A 25,599-nucleotide genomic window follows, 5' to 3' on the forward strand; every position below is an offset into this window, starting at 1 on the left:
AGTGCATAGCGGAATAAACGAACAAAAAACACAAACAAAAGAACATAAGGGTTTTTTACTTGGTTTAGAGCATTCAGCGACTCCTACTCCAAGACTCAGGTCCCTTGGATCTATCGATAGGTAATCCACTAAATTCTCTACTAGCAAACTCCCGGTAGACTGATCAAATACAAGAATACGAAGAAGGACAGTGTAACAAACCTACACTGCTATATCAATAAAGTAAATAACTTTAATTAAATTGTTAACATGAAAATGTCGAAGTTGAATGCTCATGTGTCGGTATTTTGGTCTGCTGGTAGCAGTTGGAAATCATAGATTAGTAGCACAACAACAACACAACGAAGTCGGAGTGGCAGAACGGTCGTATGAGCTCGTATGAAAGTTGTTTTTAAGCCATTGGTCGAACAGGGCTTTTAAGGAGTGTTGAGGGTGCCTCTAACCTTATCTGAGATGCCTTGAACTCCAAACTTGATCTCGTAATTTCCAACCTTTATCAGTTCTGAAGCCCTCGGTCTTTATACACACGACGACGCCTCCAAACTCTTCGAGGCGCCTCGAATGCATTCCGAGGAACCTCCAAGCGCTTCGAGATGCCTCTAATGTACTCCGAGACGCCTCCAACACGCTCTAGGGCGCCTTCGCGTAGTAAACTTTTATCTCCAAAGTTTATTTACGCACAGACGCCTCTACAAAAATAACCTGCAAAACAGAGTTAGCATAATTAAAATAAAATGATTATTAATTAGATATTATTTTTCTAAGACCGGAATCTAGTTATGGCCTAAGCTTAGACATCCGAAATGACTCTAAACTAGACCACGCATATAGTCCCACAAGGACTCGTTCTCACTGGATCACTTTTTTCCAATGACTTACTTTCACTTACCATTTACAGTCACTTGACTTGTCTCTTGACCTACCAGGTCTTCTTGTTAGTTGTCAAATCTAGCTGTCAGGTCCCGCAGACTCAACTAGACTTTCTACCAGATATCAAGTTATACTTTGACCTATTTGAACTTCATACCAGTTATCATGTCTGAGAGCTTCAACATAATGTCACGTCTTTTAAATCCGTTAATTCTTATATAATAAAAATATTAAATCATACAATCTAACTTTAGCCATTCATCAAAATTAAATTTTAATTATTAACATCAACTATACTAATAAACACAACTAACAAGATATTTCATATCCCATAAAACCTCAGGCTTATCTATATCGATATAAATTATGTGCTAGCCAAGAGGGGCATGTGCGTTTCTCTTCGCGTGTAGAGTAGTATACGTCCTTAGGTACCATCTATCTAGAGTGGTAAATTGAGTCGATTCCTGGACTTTTGAATTTAGTTCGAAAATTATTTAATTCATATTTAAATTTATCGTATTTGAGTCGAACTCGAATATATTTAATTTTTTTTAATCGAACTCGAGTCTAAATTATATTATTCGAATGTTCACAAGCCGCTCCCAAATCTTAATATTTTATTATATAAGTTAAATATGTATTAATATTAATATACAAATTAAATATATTAAATAAATAAATTTCAAATTTGAAATAGCTATTTTCAGATAATAATTTGAATAATTCGTGAATATTTTCATATCTTTCATACTGAATTTAACCTGAATCTTAATTGAAATCGAATTCAAATTAAAAATTTTAAATTTTTTAAATTTAGAATCGAGCTCGAATTCAAATATATATATTTTGAATCGAATTCATCCTGTGCATCTATTTCAAACTCCCGGTAGTAAATTAGGGTAGGATAAAAGTTTCAGTATTCAGAATATTTGTTTGCCGCTGTGGCTATAGTCCATTCGTCGGGCGGCTGAGTGGGTGCGTCATGAGTCACCCTGCGACGGAGCGGCGTCAACAAGGCGGCGCGCGTGCGTGTCGGACAGACAGGCTTTATTAGATTTGGATGGCAATCTAGCCCGTTAAATGAAAGCTAGGGAATTCTGTCCACGTCAGCCTGGACCAGTAAATTATCTGCCAGTTAACGGCGTCCTCTAAAATTTCATGGAATTCTCATGCCACCTAAAAAAGCTTTGGACCACCGGAGCAATACGGTCGTTTTCAGAATACACTATACTTCTTGGATTTTTCTACTGGGGACCCCTAACTTGTGGGGACGCCCTCGTAGTAGTCGATAAAAGTTTTGTAGCTCGGTAAGATCGAATCATTGATGCCATGTCGTTTAATCTCATCATTTCACACGGCCGTTCGGTGGACTAAGATACCCAAGTCACCTTTTGAGTTAATTACTCCGACCTGCAAGGTAGATGCACTCATTCAATTATCACAAAATCTCATCTATATCATAATTAGTAGGATCGTGATCGTATACAGAATCAATTTGGGATCAAGATTGAAATAGTAGGATCGTATCTTTAGGGTCCAAGGCCTCTAGGTAAAAAAAAAGGAAAATCATATAAAATGACCCAATTTAAAGGCCGACAAAGCCGTCCCAATAAAAATGTACAGAATTGTTATAACCTAGGATTCTACCGATCTTATAGGATCCCAGCGATTCTACTCCGATTCCCTTGCAAAAGACAATTCAAACTATCTAGGAGCGTATTGATACTATCGGATCACGATCCTGCATACTATGATCGATATTCTTAGACCTATCAACTCACATGCTCCTCTTTCTCATCCAATTGGATCTTATGGACATGGAGCGTCCACATCTTCCTTAGTCATCACGCCAAGAAACATAATTAAATTTAAAATGAAAAAGTAATAATTAGTATTCGGAGTACCAATTCACATCGACTTTACAAAAGCCAATTAGCAGACCAATTAGAGGCCCAACTTCGACGACAAACCTTAGCATATCTTTATATGTAGCTAGGTCGTCCTCAGGACAGCACAGACGATGAACACATGACATTTCTGACGAATCGATTCTCAAGAATTGATGACCTGAGGTTTATCTCACCATACGCCTATGGCCTGTGTACCTGCATGAACCTCCCTCCATATCCGTAGGGCCGGCACTAGGAGGGCCGCTAAGATAGCAAATCTATCTTTTTTTTATATGTAGCTAGGTCTATGCGATCCAGGACTAACCTAGGCAACCCAACAGGATCTAGCTCATGCTCGAACAAGGCACAAAAAATTGGGTTGTGTTTATGCTGGATCCAACCTGAAAATCCAATTGGGCAGATAAGGGTTCTAATCGCGGCTAGGCTAGCATGGCCCTCAAAGTATTCTAGGGCTTCAAACACCAAAAATCACTAAAACGCCCCTCAATTTTTTTTAAAAAAATTTAACTAGTTTAAGCATTTTAGTTAGTCAAATCATCAAGTTAATTTCTCTTCATTCCTTTCACATCACATTTCCCTTAGCCCTTTCTCCTCTCCCTGGTTTCCATATGCCTCTCTGCCTTCCACCCCAGTAAACAGAGCTTCTTTTGAATCTCTATTTAGTCACTAATATTTAACAACACTGATAAGAACATAGATGCATTACCAGTTAGTTCTCAAAGTCCCAATGAGGAAGGAAATGCTCATATAATGAGTAAGTTACACTAGGGCAACCCTAACTTATGTCCCTCCAAGTAGACACAGGAAAACACTAGTGGGATTCTTTCTGCCACAAATTTCCTTCCTGGGATGTTTCCACCCAAGTAAACACACCCTTAAGGAAATACATCATACTATCCTAAGGTACACTTGTTAACTGTGTTTATGCAAGTGCCTCCGCCAGATCCCAACAGCTAGAGTACAGGTTGTAGGTATGCGAGACACAATTATCGCCTTCGCACTGCCAAACGAACCCTAATTCACATAGAAAAGAATGAACTTGATCTACAATGTATTCCGACGGATATGCGCCATTCAGGTGTAAGATACCAAAATCTAAACCGAACGAAAACAAACAAACTTGTATTTCTTCTACCAGTTACAGGAAAGGGAAAAAAAACAAAGAAGGCATTTTGGCTGTGATACTTCTGAAGACTGAACCAAAAGATACATTTAATGGCACTTTGTGGGCTTTGCAAGCTAACATATATGTGCAATTTTGTCACAATGCAACATCTCTGAAAATTGTCCAGAATAATGGCATTCTAACTATGCTACTTCGAAGGGTTTCTAAGGTTTTTCTAGATAGCAGATTCATGTAAATCGTAGTTCTTGATGGGAAATTAATGTGTAAGAATTGTTATCCTATCATACATTAGTTACATAACAGAACAAACACAGCAGCAGTTAAATGGGAAACAGAACAGAGAAACAAGTTCAATTTTTAAAGCAACAGGTTTAGTTTTGACATTAATCGTACATGTTATACCCCTCATGTAATCCGGTAATCAAGTTAAATAACAACAAGGACGGACGCCAGAACAAATAGTCTCAAAGAAATACATGAAAATATAGAATATGAGAAGGTAAAAACTATATTAAGATTCTCACCTGCAATCAATTAGCCGAAACTATTTTGTTAGAAATGGAATCACCTTGCAAGGAAATAGAAAGGTAGGCCTTCAAGGTGAAATGTGGTTTCAAACACTAGAACATGGTCTCCCAGCATCAAGAACTATGCAACAATCTCCATGTAGGAATAAAAAAAGTTAATGGTTAGATAACACCATCAGCAATTGTCGTAGAAGACGTAAGTAATTCATCTTAGCCTGGTCTTGTAATCCAAGTTATCATAGAAGCTGTTTTTTCCTTTCTTTTTCTTTTGTGTGAAGAAGCACTATGTTTAATTCCAAGGGTTGGACCTAACAGATGGAGAATTACTTACCTTATCTTTGTTCATTCAACTCCATACTCACATCTTCCTTGACTTCGGTAATAACCTGAAGAAGTTCAAGAGGTGTTGCCGCTGGGTCCAATTCAAGGCAGCCCTTTAGAGCATTAGGAGCTTCTTCGCCAGTAAGCAAATACGAAGGAACCCGATGTGAGAAACGAAACATTTCTTCCCTTGCAATCCTCTTAACCCTCATTTGGTCCATATGTGTATGAAACACTGCTTTGAAACCAGCAACTTTCACCAATGGGATGACAGTAACACCACATTCCTCTTGATAATCATCAAGTACTTCTACCATTTCGTATTTGAATATCACATCATCAGGTGTAAGTTCATTCCAATCTGGAGACCAATTTCTGTATAATGCCCAAATATCACCTTTCCTGGGTACAATTCTGATTACTCCTCTGGGACCCTTCTCCCATCTAACCCGATGGGAAAATATATTAACTGTATCGGTGATACGATACCTGCCAATTCTGAAATCTCCGCATGTTTTTGCATATCCAGAAGCTACCCAGTTAATTGGTCCTAGTTCATTATTGGACTTAGAGGTAAGAAAACTCATGCGAATACTAAAAGGATTCCGAGACAGAACTTTCTGAACCATGGCATAGAGACGAGGCATACCATCTTCACTGTCATATATAGCCCATACCTGATCTCCATGAAAAGTCTTTTCCAAGCGATCCTTATCAAAATCATAAAAATCAGGATCAAGTACATCAATTGATACTGGTCTAAGGATTTTCTCATCTGCACAGTCATTAGTCGGTTCCTTCATGCTGGAAACAGCTAAAAACATCTGTTTACTAGCTTCCTTATGTACTACACCTGCTTTCTGTCCATTTGTCTGCCTAAATTGGACCTTTTCTTTCAACCTCCTGGTCTTAGAAAACTTCCATTGGTTCAACTTTTTACTAATTGCCATCTTAGCCTTTTCTAATAGCATACCTCGAGAATTAACTTGTGAAAACTCCTTGAAGGGGTCGCTCTGTCTAGCATCCATCTTAGATCTAGGAAGCTCAGAGACGGCACCTTGGTCTTCAATATCAAATGGTTTTCTATTGAAAGTGGGAATATTTTGTGATGCATCTGTTTCCTGACAAATATTGTTTTTGTCACAGTTGTTTTTCCTTTTTGCTGGTCTGCCAACCTTACATATAGGTTGTTGCTGATCAGTAGTGTAATTTTGAGAACCTTCAAATGAACTCTGGTAGACATGAAAACCAGCCCTGGAAGAATCTTCCCTCCGAGCCGCTGCTTGTGCCTTCTCATATTTTCTTTTCATTTTCTCGTATTTCTTATGGTTTAAGTTTGCAATATGAAATGAAGAATCTGTTGTCCCAGCAGTTCCAGCTGATCCAGTGAAAGAATTCCATTGGAAGTTCTGATGATTATACGAATCAAAATTCGGACGGTGCTGGAATTCCATAGTTGCCGTTCCAGGAAATGTAGAGGTGTTGAATCCGGAACTATATCCATTCTCTACGGTGTAATTATGATTTGAATTTTGCTGGTGTTGCTTGGTTGACCAACAAATTGAAGACTCCGCAGCATTTCCTGGAATACCTATCTCAACAGCCATGAAGGCTTGGTGGCAATTTGGACAGAGAAGATTGTGATTAAGGTATACCCGGAGGTATTCATACTGCATCCTACACCGATTGCACGATGTCCAAAATGTGTTCAGATTAACAGGATGAACCTGAGGGGCAGTAGAAGTCACAGAAGAAGTTTTTCTCTTGCGAGCTCTTTTGCTAGACGTGGTGGGACTGGAAAACGAGTAGAAACCATTTGGAGGATCATGTCCAGAGCTACTACCATGCCATTGAAAGGCTTTGTTGCAAACACCATTGGCATTTCTAATCTGATCGAATGCCATTTTCTTGTTCTTGTCAGACAATACACTCCAAGCCTCTGAAATGAGTTTGAAAGCATCTTCTGCCCCCACAGACTTGTTCTTGTCAGGGTGTAGCTGTATCGCTAACTTCCTATAACGCTTCTTCAGTGTCTCTTCGTCTGTCGATGCACTCACAGAAAGAATTGCATACCAGTCATGCTCCCCATTTATCTTCTTCTCTGCTGCATGGTAAACGCCGAGAGTCGAAATCATTTGGTTTATGCCTTCAAGCGATGGAAATAGACTTTGGGCCTTCAAAGCTGACTTCATCGCGCCCTTAATGTCCATAGCACTGAATTTCTTCTCAGCATTTTCCTTTGCCTTGACGGCCGCCTCCCTATTACAATCCATTCTGTAATATTGCTTCTGCTGCTCTATTAATGACCTTGCAGACACATCCACAACAGACAAAGTAAAATTCTTGCCACACTTGTACTAACATAAAAGATCCATTTTCTCCTGCAAATCAATAAAAAAGAATTCAATCAAACATGAACTTTTTTATACTGATTCTAATCCATAATAAACTAGAAAAGAATTGGTATTCTCAACGCAATGAGTGTAAGAAGGATCATTAACTGAACCATGACACACTAGATCCTGAAGCAAAAAGGAAGAGAGGCAAAACCCTAGATATCGGAAAAGGAAATCACATTTCAATCACATTGCAGCTAAGCACATCACATCCAAAAAAAAACTCGCGAAGCTAACTGATGTAAAAGATTGTTACCGAGTCACTGGAGTTAAAAATAAATAAATAAATGTTTTCTTTCCAAGATCCCAAATTTGTCGGCGAAGAATGAAATAAGCAACCGGAAACACTAAAAAGCAAAGAGTTTTCAGCCTCCCAAAGCTCAATTCGAGCGCGAATCAGCCAACAGTGAAAGTAATTACGCATTGAGCTCGAATCGCAAAACCCTAGACGTCCTGATCTCCACTACCACAGATCAGAGGCAGGCAGTGAAGAAAAAAAGATTAAAAAAAATCTCAAAAATCAAGGCAAAAAGAGCTCACCAATTCGGGACGAGATCCACAGAAATGACGAAATTACTAGATCCGAGCCACCTGCAAGAGATTCCTCAAATTTCCTCCCAAAATTCATCAATTTTTTTAAAAATTATGTTGACTATTTTTCTAGTCAAAACCCTTCTCAGGCCCCAAACCACATTTTTTCCTAAATATAAATGCTTATAGCAAGAAATCAGAAATTGAAAAAGGAAAAAAGATAAGAGCCCTGTGTAACCCTAACCTAACTTTATTACTATTATATTCTCCAAATCCTTAACCAAGGTTAAATTTTGACCAAGTGTGTAATTTGCCCCTTTTTGTAAATTTTAGGCAATTCATATAAATATGGAAAATTCTAATAAAATATGAAATAGTAAATTCTATAAATGATTAAATAAATAAATGTCATTTAATTGTCTTTTGTTATATGGACTCTTGATCCTTCCCTAGACAGTCAAATGAAGTCGAGAGGTTATCACATTTGTTTAGTCAGAGAAGTTTATTTTTGCAGTGGCTAGCACTGAAAGCCATGTGATTTTGGCAGGGCTGAGGTCAGTGTTAAGTCTGCTCGATTGCTCTTATTTCTTGTAACATTCTGATGAAGAGTACAAAAGCTTTCCGGTGTGAGTGGAAGCTCTACATCTGAAACAAACGAGGGCCCGAGTGCTGAGGATGGTCCGACGAGGTAGGATTGTAAACGAATCAAGTTTTACCGTGTTTAAACTTGCTTGATAAGATAACCGATTTAAGTTAAGCCGAGTCTATATTGCATTAAGCCGTTGAAATGATTGTTCAAACTTGACTTGATTTCTTTTTTATAAACTTGAGCTTAACTTAAGTTTGACTTAAATTTGATTCGTTTAGATGTTATCAAACTTTCGATTCAAACTTGCTTGATTGTTTGAAACTTATATATTTTAAATTTATTTGATTGATTATTGAGCTTGATATTACAAACTTATTTATTCATTTTTAAACTTTCTTTGTTTATTTGACATGTTAATAAAATTTTTATTAATGAATATTATTCATGAACATTAACGAACTAAATATATATGTTCAAGTTTATTTATTTAGTTTAATGAGTTATTCAAATTTGTTCATTTAATTAATTATATATATATTGAACGAACATAAATATATTCTTATCAAACTGAACATCAAATTTGTTTATGAGCATTTGGTTCATTTACATCCCTAGGTCTGATGAGATGTTCAAGCTATCGTAAAGTCTTAGTTATCACGAAGCTCATACATCAGTTAGATTAGCGATACATTTTATCGGGACCTTCAACTTGGGTAATGGTAGAAGTCTAAGAAACAGGATTAACAGAGCTTTAGTGTTGTAGCACTATGTCGTAAACTAACAAACCATGCAAGGAAGGAACCAAGGTTGCGCCCAAAATGATGGACTAACATAATTCCAACAACAACAAAAATTAAAGGAGGCATTTAAAATGAACAAAGTTAGTGGCAAGAGAGCACATATATATATATATATATATATATATATATATATATATACACGCGCGCGCGCGATTTCGCTAAAAAAAAATGTCATTTATTCTCTCTCCCCTTCCGCCTTCCATTCAAAACTTCTGCGTGGAAATTTTCCAAATTAAAATCTCCCTCGTCGCTCTCTCTCTCTCTCTCTCTCGCTCCCTTCATCTCTATCGTCCGTCGGGCCTCGCGCTCCCATCGGGAAAGTTTCACCGACGTCTTCAATCTCACAACTTCTATGAGAGATTACCACCTCTCTGAATTCCCAATGGTAATTCGTTTCATTTTAATTTGTTATTCCCCATCATTATAGCATATATATATATTAGAAGGATTAATGCTATAATGTGTAGGGACAACGCCGGCTACAAACGCCTATAGGCTACAGCCATGTCTACGCGTTAGCTGCTACACGTTGTAGCAGCTACAAATGTGAAGCATCCACTTGGTAAGTCGTTTTTTTGGTAGCTACATTTTCTAGCAGATATTACACCTACAAATATTTAAGTTCATGTGTATCAACTTGGTAAAAAATCATTTGAAATTATCTTTTACTGATGCAACGCCTTTGCTTCGCTTCTAAACGTTGCAACAACTACTTCGCATCAAACTATCCTTGTAGTTGGTACAACTTGTAGCAGCTTACTTAGAATGGTGGTCATAGAAGGAAGGAAGGATTTATGCTACGACGTGCAAGGCCAACGCCTGCTACAAACACCTGCAATCACTTGGACTTTCCTTTGCTGATACAAGTTATGGCAGCTACTTCGACAGTTAACTGCTCCACCTTGTAACAGTTAACTATCCATGTAGCTACTACAATGTGTAGCAGCTACTTCGGTAGTTAACTGCTACACCTTGTAGCAAATAACTCTCCATATAACTGCTACAACTTATAGCAGCCGCTCGGTAAGTCATTTTTTTAGTAGCTATATTTTCTAGCAGATATTAACCCTAAAAATATTTTTGTACCTGTATATCAACTTGCTAAAAAAATATTTAAAATTATTTATGCTGCTGCAGCACCTTTGTTTTGCTGATATACGTTGTAGCAGCTACTTCGACAAATAACTGCTACACCTTGTAGCAGCTAACTTTCCATGTAGCTACTACAACTTATAGCAGCTAACTTAGAATTTCAACTGCTACAACGATGTAATAGCTCTTTCTTTGTTTACGCTCAACAAGATGTTACTCTACATTTTCAACCAATAATAGATCATAGCAATCTCAGTTTTTTATTTAGATCAATTAAATGAGGTTCTACATATTGTAGAAGCTACTACAGCACGTTGAAGCAGCTAGTCGTCAGAAGTTGCTACGCGTTGTAGTAGCTTGTCAAGAGTGGCTACTACACTGTGTAGCAGTTACTTCTGATTAGCTACTACACTTTGTAGCAGCTACTCCAAAATAGCTGCTACAATGCGTAGTAGGTACTGCTGATATTCAAATAACCTTTTTTTTACCAATTATTGTGCAAATATATATATACTTGCAATTACATTTTTACCCTCATTGGCCAAAGGTTTAACCCCTAAACTTGTCGTGTGAAAAATATTTCGAAAGAATTTCAATCATAGTAGATCAGTGCCCACACGGTGTCTTCGTCAATCAATCTCACCGCGACGACTTGTTTCTCATCCAAATCTTCGCCTCTATCGTAAGTATTCTATTAGGGATGAAAGTTTTGAGTCATCTCGTTTTGTTTAGGGGTTTGAATTTTTAGGATTTTGATTCGTCTCCTAGCTGCTACAATGGGGTTTAATGATTTTAGGGCTTTCGGGGTTAAGATTATGGTTGAGGGAATAGAGTGTTTAAAAAAAAATTATCTTTATTGTAGCAGCTACTGTAGTTGAACCCTATTGATTGATACAACGTGGCTAAACCCTATAATCCTGATTGACTTCTCACTATTGTAGCAGCTACTTGACTCTAACTACTACAACGTGTAGAGTACTCATGTTTAGCAGCAACTACTCACATTGTTACTACCTAGGAGAAATTATAGACATTGTAATGTATCAGATTATGGTTAAAAAATAACAGTGTAAGGTATCATAGTATGGGTGAAAACCAACTACATTGCACTGAAGATAACTAAGTATCACTAAGATCTTATGTATTTATTTGACAGAATTAAATGGCGAGCCAGAGAACTGCTGCTTCTCGGGCATATCATAAGAAAGTGCATTGGAAAAGTAATTACCCACACTTTAAGGGGTTTTTTTTTATCATCACTACATATAAACGACCGACAGATGGAGATGATCAATGGAAGCTCATTTGCTTGAGCAGTAGTCATGCCTGAAATTGCAAATATCCGATGAATTATGTTAATACTTCTATTGTGAACACAAGGATAAATTACATTGGAATTATCTTCTTATTGTATAGTCAAACAAACATTTCATATTGTTGAATAAAATTAATCATGGCTGATTTAGAAGTTGCTATAACATATATAATTTCTATAACTGCTCCAATTGTAGTAGCAATATGCACTATTGATGTAAAACATAATTTATGGGCATGTTTTATTTTTGATTTATCTAGGGCTACGACAAAGGTAATATGGTCCAACGGAACGATTTCTTTGAATATGTCATCTTTCCTGTGTATTTTTGATTGGATTGTCAGTAGAGATAGTGATTGCATAAATGCATATTTTGCAATCATTATAGAGGAAGCTAAATCTTCCGACATACCTTATTGGCCATTTATATTTTGTCCTGCTGGTTTTGTTGTAAGTATAACACCAACTCCTACTATCTAATTTTTTATTCTCCATATATTCCTCCAACAATGTTTGTGTGCATACATAGGATTTGTTTGCAATGGTAAAATATGAGGCATTTAGTCTATCAGCAAGCACTGACACTGACAAGCCAGTCAGATATATATTCTGTCCATTAAATAATGCAGGCTATCACTGGCACCTACTGATCATAGATCTCCAAGAAGCTCATTATATGCATTATAACTCCCTTGAAGCCTCATAACTCTACACATCTAAGTTTCAAAGTTCTGTAAGTGTCTGGCATGCTGAAGAAATCATTATGTAATAGATTTATGTGTGTATTGGTTACTTACAAACTTCATCCTAATGCAGGTGGTTTTTTTTTTTAAAAAATTGACCCATCTTATTACGATATGTGGAATCTAGGGCTACCATCGCTAATGTCAAGAGACTTTGATGTATCTATAGTCCCGGATCCTACACAAGTAAAATCGTAAGTATATGTTTATCCTTGTTTTTTATACATCTCCACACTCTTAGTTACAATTAAATTATTAACAGTGTGAAATCAACTTTATCTTTCAACTTAGATTGTGCATTTTTTGTTATCCGATACGTCAAGAGTTTAATGTACGGAAGACCAACAAACTTCGGACAAGCTGGAATGAGAGAATACAGTTTTCATATTAGTCATAAGATTTTTCCTAACAAACACTGGATTACTGACAAGTTGGTAATGTAAATTTATTGTAAAAATGATTGTAAATTTATTGTAAATCCCATAAATTTTGCCTAGGTAGTGTAAACATTTTGTAATACTGTTGTAAATGTCTTGTCAAGCTACTATAGGGTATAGTAGCTAATATCGAGCAGCTGCTACACGTTGTGGCAGTTAATCAACAACAGTTGCTACAACGTGTGGCAGTCAATTGGCATAACTGCTATAAGGGGCAAATAAAAACTAGATTAATCTAGTATAAATCACCTATAAATGTATTGTGAAGATGGCAAGTCCACCTTGTAGCAGCTAACTGTCCACGTTGTAGTAGCTACATGGATAGTTAGCTACTACAAGGTGGACTTGCCATCTTCACAATACATTTACATGTGATTTATAATAGATTAATCTAGCTTTTATTTGTCCCCTATAGCAGTACTGTCGATTGACTACTACATGTTGTAGCAACTACTGCCGATTAACTGCAACAACGTGTAGCAGCTACTCGATATTAGCTATTATACCCTGTAGTAGCTTGACAAGACATTTATAGCAGTATTACAAAACATTTACACAACCTAGGCAAAATTTATGGGATTTACAATCAGTTTACAATAAATTTACACCACCAACTTGTCAGTAATCCAGTGTTGTTAGTAAAAATCTTATGACCAACATGAAAACTATATTCTCTTATTCCAGCTTATCCGAAGTTTGTTGGTCTTCTGTACATTAAACTCTCGGCGTATCGGATAACAAAAAATGCACAATCTAAACTGAAAGACAGAATTGATTTTGTTGGATCGTGAAAGTCACTGGAGAGGGGGGGGATGAATAGTGATCGAAAAATTATCATATCAAATTAGAGTAAGCACAACAGAAGAATAAAAACAAAACAATGCTAACACAAACCAATTTACTTGGTTCGGAGCCTTGGTCGACTCCTACTCCAAAGCCCGCACTCGTCGAGTGCTTTCATTGGGCAATCACCAATAGTTCGCAAAATCATATTACAATACTGAGTACAAGAACTATTAAGAAAAATATCGACAATAATGAAAGAAAGAAAACTTTAGTAGGTTGTCGGAGAAGCAGCGTCGCAGGAGCACGACGCAGTAGAGCAGTCGTTGGAAGACGTTGTTGTTCTTTGGTCCGGGGTGAGACCTCCTTATATAGGATGCTCCTGGCGCCCGAATCCCTTCCGGATGCCCGGGGCGTGACGTAGCACAGCCAATCAGTGAGCTCCACGTTGCGATGACTGCGGAGATAAAATTTGCCTTCCGGGCGCCCGGATCCCGGGAGAAGGGCGGACCGGTCGGCCGACCGGAGAAGGATGGGCCGACCTCCCGGCCGGTCGACCGGTGAATAACCGATGGCAAAAGGCGCCCCGACAGGGGTCGGGGTTCCGGCGCTCGATTGAACAGTAACGAAGGGCCGAGCGGAAGTCATGCCGAGGATCTCCCCAGCATACCGATGCATATGGAGGGCCGGACGTGATGTGAGTGCCGGCTGGCCGGACGGGAGATGAGTGTCGGCCGGCCGGACGGGAGATGAGTGCCGGCCGGCCGGACGCCCCGACATGGAGTAGGGAGAAAAGGACAAGGAACATCTTATGACAGCTGTCAAGTCCTATGACTAGGCCATACTCCAAATCTGGCGACAAGGTGTTCTGTTGTCCCATCGAAGACGTGCCTGGACTGTAGCAGTATGGTGTCAGGTAAGCTTTCTGACAAACACATACCGAGGTATGGGCTAAGGACACGTATTTGCCTCGGTAGGTGTGCGTGAGCTCTTTCACCGTTCTATATAAGGAGCCTTATACTTCGCCGGAGGTATGCGTTCTAAAATTTTTGGAGCCACTTCTTCACTGTTAGCTTGCCTGACTTGAGTGTCGGAGGGTCGCCGCCGGGAACCCCTTCCCAACCCGACTTCTGTGCAGGTTCGTCGAAGGTTCGTACGATCAGTCGACGATCTACGTAAGCGACCCGGAGAGCGCCACGTGCCCAGCGTCCGTTGATTCAGCTTTCGGACAGGATCAATTTGGCGCCGTCTGTGGGAACGCTCCTGCATCCGGTCGGAAGCAATGGACGAAGCTGGACGACCGCACACGGTGATGCTCTCCTCGAAGGAGCTCGACACTCTAATCAAGGCAAGAGCAGCTAAGCTCGTGGAGCAACAAAGAGAGAATGCGCAAGCCGAGTGGCTGAAGCAACAAACAACGTCAGCATCAGGTGGCCGAGCGGAGGCAATGATCCCCGGCAGACGCCTCCCCCGAGACAATGATCCAACCGGCATTCAAGGGGGAGCACCGCCGAGCGGATGAAGATGGATTGGGACTTGGATCAACCATGAAGCGCAAATTATCTCCAGCCTTTCCGGGGCAGGGTGAAAGGTGCACCAATATAATGTGTGCTGTATATTTTCCGTTTGGCTGTATATTTGAAATGCAGGAAGCAAAATGTCAAACGCAATTGACATTATCTGTCGAGCGGCCTATCTCCATGATGTATAAGATCCGAGGCACCGACTCAATGTCGAAGACCCCGGGCCGATCGGCCGGGCGTAAAAATTATCCGAGCCAAGTCATCGAAGACGAAGACCCCTCGCCGCTCGGTAGGGCGTATACCATCAGCGTTAAAATTAGCCTTAAAGGCCGTCGAGCTCCGACGTTAAAAATTGAGAGACGAGCCGTCGTCTATAAACCCTCCGAGCGGAAGACCGTCGAGCTCCGACGTTAAAAATTGAGAGTCGAGCCGGCGACTATAAATCATCCGAGCGGAAGACCATCGAGCTCCGACGTTAAAAATCGAGAGACGAGCCGGCGTCTATAAACCCTCCGAGCGGAAGACCGTCGAGCTCCGACGTTAAAAATCGAGAGTCGAGTCGACGACTATAAATCATCCGAGCGAAAGACCGTCGAGCTCCGACGTTAAAAATCGAGAGTCGAGCCAGCGACTATAAATCATCCGGCGGAAGGCGCCGAGCTCGGCGTTAAAATCGAGGCGAGGCGTCATAAACCCTCCGAGGGGAAGATCGTCGAGCTCCGACGTTAAAAATCGAGAGACGGGCCGGCGTCATAAACCCTCCGAGAGGAAGACCGTCGAGCTCCGACGTTAAAAATCGAGAGTTGAGCCGGCGACTATAAATCTTGAGGCAGAGACGCCGAGCTCCGGCGTTAAAAATTGAGAGGCAGTCGGCGTCATAAACCCTCGGCGGAAGACCGCGAGCTCAGGCGTTAAAATTGAGAGGCAGGGCGTCTATAAACTCTCGGCGGAAGACCGTCGAGCTCCGACATTAAAAATCAAGAGACGATCATAAACCCTCGGCGAAGACCGTCGAGCTCCGGCGTTAAAAATCGAGAGTCGAGCTGGCGTCTATAAACCCTCCGGCGGAAGACCGTCGAGCTCCGACGTTAAAATCGAGAGCAGGCGTCATAAACCCTCGGCGGAAGACCGTCGAGCTCGGCGTTAAAAATCGAGAGTCGGCGGCGACTATAAATCATCCGGCGGAACACCGTCGAGCTCGGCGTTAAAATCGAGTCGAGTTATAAATCATCCGGCGGAAGACCGTCCGAGCTCGAGTTAAAAATCGAGGCAGACGGCGTCTATAAACTCTCAGAGCAAAAACCGTCAAGCTCAGGCGTTAAAATCGAGAGGCGAGCGGTGTCTATAAACTCTCCGGCGGAAGACCGCCGAGCTCCGGCGTTAAAATCGAGAGACGAGGGCGTCTATAAACTCTCCGGGAAAACCGTCGAGCTCCGGCGTTAAAAATCGAGAGGCAGCCGGCGTCTATAAACTCTCGAGTGGAAGACCGTCAAGCTCCGACATTAAAAATAGAGACGAGCAGGCGTCTATAAACTCTCCGAGTGGAAGACCGTCAAGCTCAGACGTTAAAAATCGAGGCGAGGCAGTCTATAAACTCTCCGGCGGAAGACCGCCGACTCCGACGTTAAAATCGAGGCAGCGGCGTCTATAAACTCTCCGGCGGAAGACCGTCGAGCTCGGCGTTAAAAATCGAGAGGCAGGCGTCTATAAACTCTCGGCGGAAGACCATCGAGCTCGGCGTTAAAAATCGAGAGCAGCGGCGTCTATAAACTCTCCGGCCGAAAAATCGTCGAGCTTAAAATCGAGAGACGAGCCGGCGTCTATAAACTCTCCGAGCGGAAGACCGTCGAGCTCCGACGTTAAAAATCGAGAGACGAGCCGACGTCTATAAACCCTCCGAGCGGAAGGCCGTCGAGCTCCGACGTTAAAAATTGAGAGACAAGCCGGCGTCTATAAACTCTCCGAGCGGAAGACCGTCGAGCTCCGACGTTAAAAATCGAGAGACGAGCCGGCGTCTATAAACCCTCCGAGCGGAAGGTCGTCAGGCGCTGACGGTAAAATTCGACGTTAAAAGGCGAGCAACCGGAGTATATAAATCCTCTGGACGGATAACTTTCTGCAAGGTTCTGCTCGGTTGTAAAGGCCGACCTCTGATCGGGCCCGCCGATAAGGCTAGAATAAAGAAAGCGTGGGTCCGAGCGGCTCCTTTATAAAATGCACTTAGCGCGAGAAAATTAGGACCGGTGAAAAAAGTTAAGGATTGGAGGCTGGTCGAACAAACAAATAACAAAGAGAATTCATTTACACCAAACGCTGAATAGACAAAGGTGATAACAACAGTCTTCGCCCCGAACGGCGGGCATACAAAAAACAGCGGAAACTTGAAAGAAATTTTACAAACCCTTCATTCACTATCACCAAAATCAAAGAGAGAATCGGGGATGGAGCCCATCATGACCGCCAGATCTTCGGGAGGAATCGCCAGCTCGGTTGGTATGTGACCCTTGCTCTTCAGATATGCAACTGCCACTTTGATCGCCTCTTCGAAAGTTAAGGACAGCTTGTCACTGAACTTTTCGCCAAATTCGTCCGAGCGGACGAATGCTTTGCGCGCTTCCGCCAACCGACCAGGCTCCCCATCTTGATATTCTTTAAGAGTGGCTCCAGAAGCGTCAAGGGCCGCCTGGAGATCTTGCAAAGCCCCTTCCGCTTTAACCTGGTCGGCCGAGCGGCCCTCCCGTTCAGTCTTGAGCAAGGCGTCTAATTCCTTCACTCGCTGCTCTAGCCCCCGGTTCTCTACCTTCATCATATCCATGTCGTCGATGGCTTGGCGCTTCCGGGTGGTCGCGGTCTTTATCTCTTTGTCCCGCTGCTTGACCAAAGCCTCGAGTCGAGCCACTTCGCTCGACAAGCCGGAAGACTTACCCCATTCGGCTTCCAGCAGCTTTTTTGCCTTCTCCAGAGCGGTCGTTGACTGTCTGCTATCTCCCGCGGCTTTGAGCTTTTTCAGCTCGTCCTCCAGTTCGGCCAGGCGATTGCTGATTGTAATATGCTCCACCCAATTCTACAAACGGATAGGAGCAAATTAGAAACTAAATCCAAATAACTAACATGGCAAAGAACATACCCCGGTCGCCTGTTGTAGATTGTTGTCGCCTAGCTGACCGGGAGTCATCATTGCAATTCGGAGCCGAGCATCCTCCCAGGCTTTGGCAAGAGGACCCGTGAGGGTGATCTGCTGCTCGGGGACCACTGGCCGATCAGCAGCCGCCATATATTCCTCCGACGGAAGGCGCAGGACAGTTTTTATCAATCTCGGGCCGCTCGGATCACCCTGGGGCGCGGCTGCTTTACCGGACGGCTCACCACTTGAGGAAGGAAGGTCGCCCAATCGCCTAAGGCGACGCATGGTTCGCGGAGGACTGGCGGGCGGCACCTCAGAGGTAGCCCTTGGAGAGCCGCGCGGCGTGGGGGTACTCTCTATAGAGACCGTCCCGGACAGCACTGGAGCTTCATCGCCCCGCTCGGATTGCGGTTCATCAGATGGAGTTGGTTGAGAGGCTGGTTCTGGCCGTCTGCGCTTCCGAGTTGCCAGGGGGGCTTCGTCAGCCGAACGGCCCTCTACCCCGACTTGAGTAGAAGGCTCTATATCGCCCGCAGCCTCGCCGAGAGAGGCAGAAGCGTCTAAGGCTTCGGGGACACTCTGAGTCCCCTCACCCTCTCCGCTGGCCGGACCAGCTGAGTCCAAGCTCCGCTCGGCGATCTCCCTATTCTTGGCCGCCTCGATCTCAGCGGCTCGCAGTTTCAGCCGCTCGATAGCCTTTGCGCGCCACATAACTTCGGCTGCAGAAACAAAGAATAAATCAGTTAGAACAAAAGAAAGAGGATGATAGGAGAGCTTACTCATGCTGCAAGGCAGATTGCCGGGAATAGAAGACAAGCCGAATATATACATCACTCCCGGAAGGATCAGCTTGTCGATGTGGTAGTGCTGGCCGACCAGCCGGTCGGCTGCATGAAGGTAGGCCGGATCGCCTCTAAACTTGCCGAGCTCCGGTTGCGCTGGCATCGCCGTCTGCCACATGATTCGGAAGGCCGGTGGCTCGGGAAAGTGCATATAGAAAAAATGCTCCTTCCAGTGTTTGTTGGAGCTCGGCATATTATCAAAAAGGATGAAACCTATCCTAGATTGGAAAACAAAAGTACCCCACTCGGCTTGCTTAGGGTAGTAGAAGTAGTGGAACACTTTGGGGTCTAATGGGATGTTGTTTAGTTTAAAGAGGACTACCACCCCGCTCAGCAACCTAAAGGAGTTCGGAGCTAGTTGGCCGAGCGGGATGTGAAAATAATTGCACACTTGTTGTGAGATCTCGAAAATTTAAATAATAGGGTTATTTGAGAAATAGCCTTATAAAATTTTTTCAGAAATTTTAGAAATTTTCTGGGAATTTTTCGAAGCTCGTACGGAGAGTTTTGAGGGGATCGATCGGCGGGTTCGGATTAAGCCTGTTTGGGATACCCGTTTAAGTGAGAAATGTTTATTATATAAATTCCTTTTTCTTTTTCTTTATTTCCTTCTTCCCCAAAACCGCCGATCCACCTTCTCTTCCCCGACCCTTCTTCTCGATCTCTTCTCCTCTCCACCGAATCTCTCTCGCGTTGTCGCCGATCTCCGCGAGCTCACCGCCGGCGGAGGTTTTCCTCTCTGGAGTCTCACCAACGTCAAGGTCCCTGGCTACCGGGCGGCTCGATCCTCTCCTCCCTCCTCCTCTCATGTCTCTGCCCTAGATCACCGATGCACCAGTTCTTGGCGATCGGCGATTCTTTCCCCGTCTCTTGGTGTTGCCGGTGAGGAGTGGATCTTGGAGCTTCGAAGGGGTTAAAGCTAAGTCGGGTCTTTGGTATCCTTCGACTCTCTGATTTGTGCCTTAGTTCGAATCTTCTTTTCCGATTCTTGCTCTCTTCCTCATTGATGGTTGGCGATCTCGGGTTAGGTCGTAGATCCCTTTCTCCTTGTTGATTGAGGGGCAGAGGAATTCCGGGAACATAGAATCGAATCGGGCGACACCTCCTGCAGACAATCGGTTGAGGTAAGATTAGGGTGTTGTTTGATCTATGGTTTCCATGGTGTGATCTATTATTTGCTCTGTGATCTTCAATCGTAATCTGATCAATGAATTCCAGTTTAATTCATTGCTTCGTCCGATTTATTCCAGTGAGGACCTGCTCTGTGGATTTCAAATTGAATGCTGTGAGTTCTTGATTCCAGCAATTTCTTGGTCTCGGCAACAACAATCCTCTTGTCCCAATAGCCACAGTAGCTGTGGAATTGAGGTATGGTTTTGATCTTGCTGTAGGTTAGTTAATTTAGGTTTATGATATGAATTAGAGTAATTGATCCATGTGGTATATCATATTTAGATTTACGGTTATGATAGGTGTTTATGTGTATGTTTGATTGGAGGTTGTAATTAGATTTAGATGGTGATTAGTATGATGGTTAGTGTATCGTTAGTTGATACATGATGTGTAGATTTGAATTAGGAGTAATTGGATTACTAGTTGTTGATTATGATTAGATTTATTTACGTAGATTTAATCTAATGGAATAATTAGGGTTAAGCAATTAACCCTAGTTAACTATTGGATCTAATCTAAGTTTGGATTTCTAATCAAATTGGTGATTAGGGATTAGGTAACTAACCCTAGTCGACCATTAGGTTTAGTTAGGTAAGTTGTGGTTATGTTGATTAGGGTTTTGCCCTAATTTGATTTTAGGGATTTTATTTGGCTATTCTTGGGATTTAGCTAAATAAAAAATATATATGTTGTTTGACGCAGGACTCTGATTCGAGACGGGCGTCTCGGATTCGGATTTGGATTGACTGTACCTTTTATTGGAGGCGGGTACCCTTTGACTTATCTTTTGATACTGTCTTGTGATATGTATAGTATATATATAATTACTAGTGGTAGATGGTAGATTTATCTCTTCCCTAGTCGTAGCTTAGTTGATACCTATCACATGCTTCTTCTGTTAGTTGCTTTACTTTAGAGTTGGATACTTTTATCTTTTGCCATGTGTATATATGTTCATAGAGATGGATATTTATGATGCTTATCTACACTTGATTAGTCGCTGGAGATACTTGTTATATGTTGTTGGATTTGCATTGCTTAGATCATTGTTATACATATGCGTTAGTTTTATTGGCACCTACGCATATGGAGGAGGATATGTTCAGGTATGACATAATGTAGCCGCACGCACCATATTGCATGATTGCATGCTGGGTGATTGACGACTCCATTATTGTTGAGCTCGTCAGCCGGCTACATGAGGGTCTGCACACAGCGTGACCAGTGGCCGACACTCGAGTGTGTATGGCGGGTTGCTCGGTGGTGCACGGGGTGCTCGTGGGTAGCGATCTGTGGGGTTGCGGTAGGGATCCCTCCCGTCATCGCGTCTGGGAGATGAGGCGTTGCACTCCTCATATGCGAGGTAGGAGGATAGGTGTACTCGACAGCATCCCATCCACTCGGTCACTCGTAAGGCAGAGTGCACGGTTGTCATAGCCCCACCCACTCGGTCTCGCCATCGTGTGTGAGACGGCTGCGTCAGGGGTGACCGTGTCATATTGCATCATATGCACGGATTGCATTCTTTATGATTGATGCATTTGGTGATTGCGTATGATTGACATGCATCTGGGATCATGCTTTTGCTCGACTATCTTTATGCATGTATGTCCACAGTCATTTGTCCAAGCCTCGCAGGTGAGTACAGTTTATTTCAGTATCGCATTTCTTATTATTTGTGCAGTAGACTGTGTTACATGCCTATTGTTGGTTACTGCATTTTATTCAGTTATGCATATGTGTTATACTGATAGGAGATTGTACTATAGGCTTTATGGTTTAGGAGGCTGTACCTTAGGATATTACTGGTAGTTATATATTGTTGTACATGTCTATTGGATTACCTGCTGAGTCCTTTGAACTCACCCCGTTGTTACTATTTTTCAGGTTGAGGCCGTCGGGAGATATTCCAGTCGCTAGCCCATTTGTTGCGAGGATTTCTAGATATCGTTTTCTGTATTCGCTCTTATACGTATACTTGTGATGTGGGTTTGTATTGTGGACTTTATATCGAACATTCGGGTTTGTTACTTTGTTTTCCGCTGCGAATATTTCATTACTTCGTGGATTTCGTTTCTTCGTTGTAGTGGAGTAGGATGTGTACGTATATCTTCGTTGATTTCTATATGATCTTTTCTTTATATAACTGTGTGGATTGTTCATATTATATCTGTGTAAAAATGTTGAATATAACTGCGTGGATTGTTTACTATTTGTGTGTATTGTTCCGGCTGAGTGTGGCCGAGGTATAGATATATGTATACTGAGATTCATATTGTCACCCGTACAGGGGAGATGTTGCCGAAATTTCTTCGGACAGGGACTACCTGGGGCGTGACAATTTATTTGGTATCAGAGCATGAGTTACGATGCTCTGTATTTTCTTTTTATCTGATACCAATATTTTTGGTATCAGAGTCAGGCTCCGATTTCAGATTTTTGTGTCATGGAGTTTGCGTGCTTATCTGGATATGTTCGGTTTTTGCGAATTTCCGTCGATTTTTCGATTCGGAATTCCGAGGTATTTTGACGTGGTTCTATTTGGGGCTAAGCAGTGACAGGATATCTCCAGACGGTAAATAGGTAAAACAGATAATTTTATAGTTTTTATACCTATAGTGATATCTGGGTAACATTTTGTTTACAGATATGACACCTACACGTGTTCCGGTATCGAGACGTGGTCGCCCACGTAAGAGGACGATAGATTCTCCGGAGATAGGGTCTTCAGAGAGATCTGCTCGGGTCGAGCCTGTCCGTCAGGGACAGACTCGTCAGGATATTATAGGCACGTCGGATTATCAGACCCCGATAGTTCCGACTTCAGAAGTACATACCTCGACTGTACCACCAGTGGTATCACCTTCAGTATACTCGGCACCCCCTCCAGTCATGCCTAATACTGCGTACTTGAGGTACGAGATGAGGCAGAGAACTGGTGGGACACGCAGCACTCGATTATAGGCGAGCAACATATTACCTGGACGACATTTAGGGAGACATTTGAGAATCAGTATTTTCCCCGTGCGTATCAGATGACACGTCGGTAGGATTTTCTGAATCTTCGGCAGAAGAACCTCTCAGTGATGGAGTATAATACCGAATTTAATCGGTTGGCCAGATTCTGTCCTGAGTTAGTTGCCGATGATAGATCTCGTATGCTTCAGTTTGTCTAGGGATTCGATGGACATCTTCAGGTGAAGATCGCCGGTCTTGATATAGTATCATACACAGAGGCACTGGGTATAGCTCTTATGATTGAGTCTGCTCATCAGAAAGTGAAAGTAGACAAGAAGAGGAAGAAGACTGATCGGATTTCCGGACAAATCCAGCAACCACAGACTACGGGACAGCAGCAAAGCAGTCGCACTTAGATGGGTCAGGGTACTTCAGGGTCATCTGGCCGACCCCAGAAGTCAGGACGATCTTCATCAGGACGTTCCCGGTCTTCTCAGCAGAACCGGAAACTATCCACCGGTGACTCTCACTGCACCCGATGGGGGTCCCAAGATCACATCATCTCTGCATGCATCCTAGGACAGTCAGTTTGCTATTATTGTAAACTTCTTGGGCACTAGAGCCGAGACTGTTCGCTGAAGGGTCAGCATGTTGCTTCCGGGGTTTCTGTTCCGGGAGGACAGTTTGGTCAGTCCGGGTCAGCGAGGAGGGCCGAGAGCCCAATCTTCGCATCGTCAGCAGAGGATAGCTCCCCCTGCAGCAGCTGCATATGACATGCACGAGCAGGAGCATTCCGATGTCCTTGTGGAGAACCCCACGGTATTCCGCTTTAGTGTTCTCCTGTATTATTTGTCAAGAAGAAGGATGATACTCTGAGGTTGTGCATCGATTATAGGCAGCTGAATGCAGTGACTATCAGCAATAAGTACCCCTTGCCACGGATTGAGGATTTATTTGATCAGCTTAGAGATATCTCAGTGTATTCCAAGAGTGATCTGCGGTCTGGATATCATCAGTTGAGAGTTAGAGATTCTGATATTCAGAAGACAGCATTTCACACCAGATACGGACATTACGAGTTTTTGGTAATGCCATGTGGGCTTACCAATGCTCCAGCAGTATTTATGGATTTGATGAACCGTATCTTCCTGGAGTACCTAGATCAGTTTGTTATTGTGTTTATCGATGACATATTGATCTATTCACGTTCCGAGGAGGAACATGCGTAGCACCTTCGCATAGTCTTGGAGACTCTTCGACGACATCATCTGTATGCGAAGTTCAGCAAGTGTGCATTTTGGCTTCCCTCAGTTGGTTTTCTAGGACATGTGATTTCTAGCCGAGGTATTTCAGTAGATCCTCAGAAGATCGAGGCTATCACCAGCTGGGAGCAGCCGAAGTCAGTCCAGGAGATCCGCAGTTTCTTGGGCTTGGCTGGATATTATCGACGATTCGTTGAGGGTTTCTCCAGCATTGCTATGCCGTTGTCATGTCTGACTAGGAAAGGCGTGGAGTTCACGTGGTCAGAGGCTTGTGAGACCAGCTTCCAGGAGCTGAAGCGGAGATTAGTATCAGCACCAGTCTTGGTTTTACCTTCTGGTGATGACGGATTTGTACTTTACACCGACGCATCTCTTCAGGGCTTGGGCTCTGTTTTGATGCAGCACGGTAGGGTAGTCTCCTATGCTTCTCGTCAGTTGAAGGAGCTTGAGAAGAACTACCCAGTACATGATTTAGAGCTAGCTGCTATTATCTTTGCTTTGAAGATTTGGCGACATCATCTTTATGGTATTACTTTTGAGATTCTTACTGATCATAAGAGTCTCAAATATATTTTCACCCAGAAGGAACTCAATCTCCGACAGAGGAGATGGATGGAGTTCCTGAAGGATTATGATTGTACTATTAGCTACCATCCGGGTAAAGCTAATGTGGTTCTTGATGCTACTGACGAAGTCGAGAGGACTTTAGCTTGTCATTGAGTTCTGATCACGGACTTGATTCGAGGATTAGCGAGTTGGGCCTTGAGGCGAGGGCAGACGGAGCGGTATTCTTGTTACCATGGTTGCTCGATCGTCGATCGGGATGAGGATTCGAGAGGCCAGGAGATCGGCATTCTGATTCGTTGACGGATAGCTTCGGACGGAGAATGAGTTTACGAGGCGATGAGGGATTATTTCCGAGGCGATTATGTGTACCTCGGTCTCACCCGGTCGTGGAGGAGTTACTCAGGAGGCTCATATATTTGCTATCCACGCAGGTGGGACCCGTATGTATCGTGATTTGAGGCGTTCCTATTGGTGGAGCGGTATGAAGAAAGACATCGCGGAGTTTGTAGCGGATGTCTTGCACAGTGAAGGTGAGCACGAGAGACCTGTTGGATTACTTGAGGATCCTATTCGGTGGAGTGGGAACACATTACTATGGATTTCGTGGTTGGTTTGCCTAGGACTCGTCGAGGCCGTGATGCGTTGGGTAATCGTTGACGATTAACCAAATCCGCTACCTAGCGATCCGGAAGGCGATTCTGGATCGATTA

The 25,599-nt window shown here is 42.7% G+C and overlaps 1 protein-coding gene and 1 long non-coding RNA gene across 4 annotated transcripts; one reads left to right on the top strand and one right to left on the bottom strand.

The window, feature by feature from the left end:
* Window positions 1-1,750: 1,750 nt before the first annotated feature.
* Window positions 1,751-7,787, bottom strand: LOC122020214. Of its 2 annotated transcripts, XR_006122157.1 has the most exons (3): window positions 7,691-7,787; window positions 4,431-7,135; window positions 1,751-2,280 (listed from the first exon to the last, which is right to left on the bottom strand). XR_006122157.1 is itself a non-coding variant. In XM_042578035.1 (2 exons), exon 2 carries the CDS (start codon window positions 7,025-7,027, stop codon window positions 4,766-4,768), a length of 2,262 nt encoding a protein of 753 aa, XP_042433969.1. In that variant the 5' UTR covers window positions 7,028-7,135; window positions 7,691-7,787; the 3' UTR covers window positions 4,234-4,765. The 2 variants fall into 2 exon arrangements, 1 of the variants encoding a protein (XP_042433969.1); XM_042578035.1 differs by lacking the exon at window positions 1,751-2,280 and having other exon boundaries at window positions 4,234-7,135.
* An 11,738-nt stretch (window positions 7,788-19,525) lies between these two features.
* LOC122020847 lies at window positions 19,526-22,047 on the top strand. 2 transcript variants are annotated; one of them, XR_006122345.1, is made up of 4 exons: window positions 19,526-19,864; window positions 19,958-20,053; window positions 20,180-20,297; window positions 21,990-22,047. It is a non-coding gene; the product is annotated as an uncharacterized LOC122020847 (long non-coding RNA). The 2 variants fall into 2 exon arrangements; XR_006122344.1 differs by lacking the exon at window positions 21,990-22,047 and adding an exon at window positions 20,805-20,865 and having other exon boundaries at window positions 19,527-19,864.
* Window positions 22,048-25,599: the final 3,552 nt, after the last annotated feature.

This window comes from Zingiber officinale, chromosome 9A (genome assembly GCF_018446385.1).
Source record: "Zingiber officinale cultivar Zhangliang chromosome 9A, Zo_v1.1, whole genome shotgun sequence".
Taxonomy (NCBI): Eukaryota; Viridiplantae; Streptophyta; class Magnoliopsida; order Zingiberales; family Zingiberaceae; genus Zingiber; species Zingiber officinale.

Bases quoted from the DNA above. Each gene is read 5' to 3' on its own strand.
- LOC122020214 (XM_042578035.1), bottom strand. From the start codon at position 7,027: ATGGATTGTAATAGGGAGGCGGCCGTCAAGGCAAAGGAAAATGCTGAG.